This window comes from Ovis canadensis, chromosome 24 (genome assembly GCF_042477335.2).
Source record: "Ovis canadensis isolate MfBH-ARS-UI-01 breed Bighorn chromosome 24, ARS-UI_OviCan_v2, whole genome shotgun sequence".
In the NCBI taxonomy this organism is placed as follows: Eukaryota; Metazoa; Chordata; class Mammalia; order Artiodactyla; family Bovidae; genus Ovis; species Ovis canadensis.
In genome coordinates this window covers 16,393,404-16,400,461 of record NC_091268.1, presented here as the reverse complement: position 1 = coordinate 16,400,461, position 7,058 = coordinate 16,393,404, and the positions used below count along the sequence as shown (strand labels likewise).

The window sequence follows — 7,058 nt, the reverse complement described above, 5'->3', positions numbered from 1 at the left end:
TCTCCAGCCCTCGCCTGTGCTGGGTCCTTGGCTGGGGGGCGCCGGGCTGAGGAAGGTGAGGTGCAGCCCTGCCCTGGAGAAGGCCCTGCAGTGTGGCCAGAGGGGGCTTCATGAAGGAGGGGGTCTGCGGGCGCTGAGGGGGCAGTGAAGGCGCTGCAGCAGCGGGGACGGCCTGGCGAGGATGCCCACTCCCTCGCCCTGGGGACTGCCGTCGCCTCACCTGGCAGAGGGACCCAGCGGGGCTGACTGAGCAGAGGACCCCGAGATGGGAGGCAGTCCTGGGTTACCCCACGGGCCATGATTCAGAGGGAAGGCGGAGGGGCCTTCAGAGGGGCCAAGCGCCGTGTGGACGGACACGGGGCAACAGAACAGAGGGTCCCTGCTGGCTTTGAATGGGGGCGGGGCCTCAAGCCAAGGAATGGAGTGGCCTCCAAGCCCCCTAACCCTTGGGGCCCCTGAGTGGGCCAGGGGCTAAGGCCCTCAGGCTGCCAGGCCCTCCGGCGCCTGCTCCCAGCCAGCCCCCCTTGTGCGCAGCGTGGGGCCTTCACAACTCTGTGCCCACCCGCCCCCACCTCTGCTCTCAGGGCTTGGCCCCCAGGAGACAGGCTCTGCTTTTCCAAAGGTGGTGGCCCTGCCTGTCCCCACGTACCCTGTATTGATCTTCCCAGGGAAAATCAATAGGTCCAATATGTCAGCTCTCAAGTGGCGCTACAGTAAATTACTCCCGCCATCAGGCACACTGGGCGGCAGCCTCCCTCCCATTAGAGGAGCATTAGGCCCGTGTGAGATTGCTCTGTGTGTGCTTTGAGATAATGAAGGCTGAGGTGTTGGTTTATGCCCCGGGGAGGGGGGCGGGGCAGGGGCATCGCTGCCAGTGTGCGGAACCTGTCACCCAGCGCCTTGCCAAGATTGCTGGGGTCAGGAAGGGGAGGGTCCTGGAGACACTCTGGGGGTGGCCCCAGGAGCATCTGGTTGTGGCTTTTCCCATCGGGGTTCCCCCGCGTCGGAGAGTCAAGCAAACCCCAGCATCTGGGGCTGCTGTCACTCTCCAGCCAGAGGCCAGAGGGGACACACGCGTCACGGAACACGTGGATTTCAGCAGGGAGAGCTCACGGCCTGCAGTGCAGGTGTCTCGGGAGGCGGGCCTTAACAAAGGGCTCTGGGTTCAGCGGTGTGTGGGGGGGGCTGTGCTCTGGGGCAGGGCTACTGTAACAAAGCATCACCAACAAGGCGGGGCTGGGGGAGCTAAAACAACACGGTTCCTTTCTCACAGTTCCAGAGGCCAGATATCTGAAACCATGAAGACTCTGAGACAGAGACTCTTCCAGGCCTTTCTTTAAGCTTCTGGTGCAGCCAGGATCCTCCCAGCTCCTCAGCTCTTGGCTCCATCACTCCAGTCTCCGCCCACCTCTTGGCATGGCCTTCTCCCCACGTGTCTCTGAGTCTTTTCTCCTAAGGACACCATTTAGGGCCCACCCTATCCAATTGATATGCATACGTGGGTGCTAAGTCTCTTCAGTCGTGTCCAACTCTTTGCGATGCCATGGACTGTAGCCCTCCAGGCTCCTCTGCCCATGGGATTCTCCAGACAAGAATACTGGAGTGGGTAGCCATTCCCTTCAGGGGATCTTCCTGACCCAGGAATCGAACCCGCATCTCTTACATCTCCTGCACGGGCAGGCGGGTTCTTTACCACTAGTGCCACCTGGGAAACCCCATCCAATATGACATAACTAATTACATCCACAAAGACCTTTCCAAATAGGGATCATGTGGTGGGCTCCAGGGGGACAGAATTTGGAAGAACATTGTTCAGTCGAGTGTAGCATCACTTAAAAGCTGTATTTCTTTTTAGCCGTGCTGGGTCTCTGTTGCGGTACACAGGCTCCTCACTGCTCGCGGGCTTCCTCTTGTTGTTGAGAGGGAGGACAACTCTCCATCGCGGTGCTCGGGCTTCTCCTTGCAGTGGCTTCTCTTGTTGCGGAGCACAGGCTCTGCAGTGCATGGGCTCAGTAGTTGCCTCCCAACATGTGTGAGCTTAGTTCCCGGCCAGGGTTTGAACCCACATCCCCTGCACTGGAAGGCAGATTCTTAACCACGGAACCACCAGGGGTGTCCCTAGTATAGCGTCTTAATACATCTTGTCCAGAAGGAGGACAGCCATGGCTGGTGAATGACCAGAGTCCCTCCCCTTAGCCAAGAAGCGGGTATTTGGTATTTTTTTGAGGTTTGGGCCACGTCCATGTCTTGTCTGTGTTCAGACGTGATTGTCTTGAGCCACTGTGGTCATGGAGTGCCCTGGTCCAACACGGATGTTCTCTGAAGTTGTTTCTGTCCCATGGGAGAACCCAGCTCTGAGCCCCAGACCAGCTCCCAGAGATCAGGGCCTGCTGACTCCACAGGACCCCGTGTCCTGTGCATCATGCCTTCAACTAGAATGGAGACCCGGCCAGCAGGACTTGGGCACAGAGGACATGTGGATTTGCTAAATCTTTGTTGTGGCCTGCACTGCTCCTCCCGGACTCTGAAAGAGCACCCTAAGAGCCTGGCGGCCATAAGGGAACATCCACTGCTTCAGGATGGAAGGACATTTCCACGCTGTCCCATTAACATTAACAGCTGCCCCGGGGGCTGCTGAGGGCCCCTCAGGCAGAGCTCCAGTCCTGAAAGCAGCCGTGAAGGACAGGAGATGCCCATTTTACAGCCGAGGAAGCAGAGGCTCAAGAGGTGCCTGTCCAGGTGTATAGTTTCTGTCACGCATCCAAGGCAGTCATCAAGACAGTTTTAATGACCCTTTAGAGGCTGCCTTGCACGGGGGTAGGGTCCCAGCACCCCGCCTCCAGCCCCTGCTCTTGGCCTCCCCAGCTCTGAGCCCCCTCTGCTGGTCCAGGGCAGCTTGTGCCCAGATGCTGGAAAGCAGACCAACCAGGTGGCTGCATCAGTGCAGGCAGCAGCTCAGCCCCTAGCCTCAGGGTCCTCCTGAGGCTACCTGCTCAGGCTGTCTTCACCTCTCCCAGGAAGCCCTATAGGCTGCACACCAGAATGATTGTGGTCCATCCTCCTTCCTATAGTAGCTGCTCCTGGGGCTCCCTGTGGCTGAACTGGTTCAGCAGTGACTCTGGGTGGGGTTCTGGGGTGGAACAGGTAGGGCGGAGCCCAGTGAGGAGGACGTGAGCATACAGAGGCACCTCTGTTGACACAGCAGCTCTGAACACAGCCCTGGGTTTGGAGCTGAGCCGCCACCAGGGGTTCAGGGTTGGGCTTCCCCAGGTGGGGAGACTTCCCAGGTGCTGCTGAGTTAGGAAGAGCTCCAGTCCGCCACCCTTGCTCAAGTGTCTCCAGCATTCCTGGGGTGTGGCGGGATCCCCGAGGCTGGTGCTTCTCCCACCAGAAAGCAGGTGCAGAATATGCTTGAGGCAAAGGCGCTGAACCAGGGAGGCAGCAAATTACAGCTGCCATCCAAAGATTGTCTCGCCACCTGGTTCTGCAAAAATGAGGTCACTAGCCACCATAGTGGCTGACCTTCAACACACCCTGAAAGTTAAGGGAAAACTGACCAAAAAAAAAAAAAGCCCCCTCTCATGTGCTTTTTGTTTTTCAAATGTCACAGCTCACAAGGTGGCCTTGTAATCTGATTTTGTCACCAAGTGCCCCCTCACCCCCACCCCAGCACATTCCCACATCGTCACAGAGTCTGTGGTGATGCCTGGGTTCTCCTATGTGGTCTCCAGACAGGACGGCTCAGCTGACCCAGCGCCAGTTTGCCTTGAAGGCAGAAGGCTCCAGTAGCTTCCCTAGAGAGCTGACTGGGGAACAGGGTAGACAGGGAGTCCCGGGACAGCTCAGGGCTGCCTCTCCCGGCCTGACTCCTGCAGGTGGACCGGAAGGTCCCCGAGGAGCACGCTGCAGCCTCCATCCACAACAATGGCGCTCCGGGCCCTGCGCAGGTGGTCCCGCTGGCCTGAAGAGGGAAACGTGCCCGAGTGCCCGTCGGCTCCGTGGGGAGGGCCACGGGCGTGCCCTGGTGCCGTGGGTGAGGCCCACGGTCCTGCGGCTGAGCAGTGCGCCTGCCAAGCAGGGCGGATGGTGTATACGCGGCGACGGCTGCGCAGCTCAGAGCCCGCAGAGCGCGAGGGCTGGGTGCGGGCCCGCGGCCCCGGGGCCGGGGACACTAGTCGACACGGGACGGACTGAAGTCCCACGAAGAGAGCAAGACAGCGGCGCGAGGCGGGGGGAAGAGGCGTCCGGGGCTGCGCCGTCACGGCGGGAGGGGTGCGTAGTGTGGGCCGTCATCGGGGGACCCGCGCTGAGGCGAGCTCTTCGGAGGACCATGCTAAAGCCCCGTCCCCGCAGACAGGCCTCAGCCCTGGGGCGCAAGCCCAGTTCGAGGAAGGCTAGCGCCGCCTCGGGCCGGCCGTGAACTACATTTCCCGGCATGCCCGCGCGGCCGACCGGGGGCGGGCCTGCTACGGAAGAGGTTGCAGGAGGACGTGAGTCATTTCCGCTGCGCGAGCGGGGACCCACGTTCTGTAGTCGTGCGCGGAGGCCCGGAACAGCACCGAACTTCCGGCTTCGTGCGACGGAAGTGACGGGATTGCGGCGCGCGGCGGCGCCGATCGCGGAGCCGGGGTCGCAAGGAGCGGCGTTATGTCCGCGCCGGCGGCCGGGTGAGCTGCACGGGGTCTCGGCGGGACTTCGGGCGGAAGGGGCGGGCGCGGGCGCTCACTGCTTTCTCTCTTCCAGGGCGCTCCGGGCGCTGAGGCTCGTGCGCTGGGCTTCCCGAAGCCCGCCTCCGCAGCCCAGCGGCCGGGCTCGAGCCCAGCTCGCGGCCGAGGGCGACGAAGAGGATGATCCTCACCTGCCCCTTCGGTTTTCCTCCAGCGGAGCCGCGCCGCTCCGCTGGACAGTGAAGCAGTCCCTGGGAACCGGGCAGCAGCGATCCTGGTGGGTGGTGCTGCCCTTAAGCCTGTCCCTCATGGGTCTGGTCATTTGGTGCTTCTTCAGGAAGGAGACCAGCGCGGACCGGTGGTTGAGACGGATGTTGCTGGAAGAGGTACCGGAGCCTAGCGACACTTCTGAAGAGCCTGGAGCTCCGGTGGCCCACGGGGCGAGGACTTAATGGGGTGCCAGGAGCAAAGCAACAGACCTCCGCCCTTAGGCTTTGGCGTCGTGCTTGACCGTTTCTGTCCCCGTTATTACGCGCGTCCTGAGACTGAGGGACCTGGATGACCCACCTGGCCAAGCTGACCCCTTGAAGGCGACACAGGATGTCAGCAGATCGGAACCGGCTCCTTGTCTGATGCTCGTTTCCCATCGAATACGTCGGAAAGCTTTCTCAGGTCCACGGAAAGGTTTAGGTCGCAGCATGTGCTGTTGGATTTGTGGTGTCTTCGTATATCATCATGTTTACAAAGCAACGTAGTGACACCTGTAGTCCAGGGTGATCCACTTTCTGAGACAGAGTGACTGGCAGAAGAGTTAAACATTGTATCTTACAGTGTACTGTGATGTGTATAAATTAATGTTAGTTTAACAAACAATAAAATTTTAAGTTGGTAATGTGAAGTTAAGCCACTTCATTTTAAGAAAGGGAGCCTTCTAGTCATTTCAATTCCTTTTTTTCCGCCTCCCAGAATAGGAGCTGAGGAAAGAAACCTAAATGTAACTGGTGGAATATGATCAAACAATACCAGAAATACTGAGCTTTCTCAGCTCTCTGTACATTTTTATTTTTAGCAAGGCAATAACTTTCTGAGTAGAGTAAAACTGGTAAATATTTTTATTGACAACTTACAGTATTTTGGGTCTGTAAATGATTGTTTCTCAAAGTACTGCTTAGTAGGAAACGTGCTTAATTCTGGATTAAATACACGATGCGTAAAGGGATGATTTTATTTACTACCATTTTAGTAGAACATTTTATCTTGACTTTTTTGGTGCCAAAGTTAACTGGAAATTTCTCTCACTGGGATTGAAGACCACTGACTATGGCAGTGTACCAGTTGCTTGCAAGACCTCTGCAGAAGTGCTCTAAGTGGCTGGCCCACCTTGGTAAATTATGCTTGTTAGGGAGCGGCAACTGAGTCAAGTATATTCATTTTTTTAAAGATGAAGAGACCAAGATTTGAAAAGATTGGCCTAATCATAGCTCAGGCTACATCCTCAGTTCCACTAGTAGCAGAGAATTAAGACGTCCTTTCTCTGGCCTGGAGTGATTGTGACCTTTTTGGTTGTGAACCATTTTGTTTGAGCAAGTCATTCAGACCTGAATCCTGGCTTTACTCTCACTAGCTCCTGCAAGAAAGAACTAACGAGAAGATATTTTGTTTTCATTAAAATTAACTTTCATGTGATCAAAGCAATAAGCTATATTTGGAAAAGTTAGACACTGTGGTAAGCAGAAAGAAGAGAATTGGAAACACTAGTAGTCCTACCACCTAGAGATAACTGCTTTGAACGCTTTTGGGCAGAAGACAGAGACAATTTTTTTTTTTTTTAATCCCAGGAAAAGTTACTGAGGTCGATGATCTAAGCAGCTGTGCTGTTTTTTGTATGTGTCTGGGTACTATCCCAGCCTTTTAAGAACATTCTTCAAAAGTCAAAAAAATGACAAGTCTTTACAGCCTATCCCAATTCTCTTCAAGGAAGGTGCCTCTTGAGTGAGGAGGAAAAGGAGGCATTGTTTTAAAGATGCCCAGATTTCTTTATCTTGAGCCCTTTTTTAAGCCTAGTGTGGCTCTCTGTATGTGGGCTTCCCTGGTGGCTCAGTGGTAAAGAATCTGCAGGAAACAAGGGTTCCATCCCTGGGTCGGGAAGATCCCCTGGAGAAGGAAATGGCAACCCACTCCAGTATTCTTGCCTGGAGAATCCCATGGACAAAGGAGCCGGGTCGGCAGCAGTCCACGGGGTCGCAAAGAGTCGGACATGGCTGAGCACACACACATACACACACGGCTCTCTCTGCCTCTCCACTGGACTTCACAGGTGCTTCAAACTCCTTAGCTTGGAAACAGAATTCAGCTCTCCCAAACCTGTTTCTTTGTATCCTTCCCAGGTTG

At 56.3% G+C, this 7,058-nt stretch overlaps 1 protein-coding gene across 1 annotated transcript; it reads left to right on the top strand.

Moving 5' to 3' along the window:
• The first annotated feature begins 3,914 nt into the window (after positions 1 to 3,914).
• On the top strand, positions 3,915 to 5,559 carry UQCC4 (ubiquinol-cytochrome c reductase complex assembly factor 4). The gene is made up of 2 exons (XM_069570463.1): positions 3,915 to 4,667; positions 4,744 to 5,559. The coding sequence occupies exons 1-2, from the start codon at positions 4,648 to 4,650 to the stop codon at positions 5,117 to 5,119; spliced, it is 396 nt and encodes a 131-aa protein (XP_069426564.1). The 5' UTR covers positions 3,915 to 4,647; the 3' UTR covers positions 5,120 to 5,559.
• The last annotated feature ends 1,499 nt before the right edge of the window (positions 5,560 to 7,058 follow it).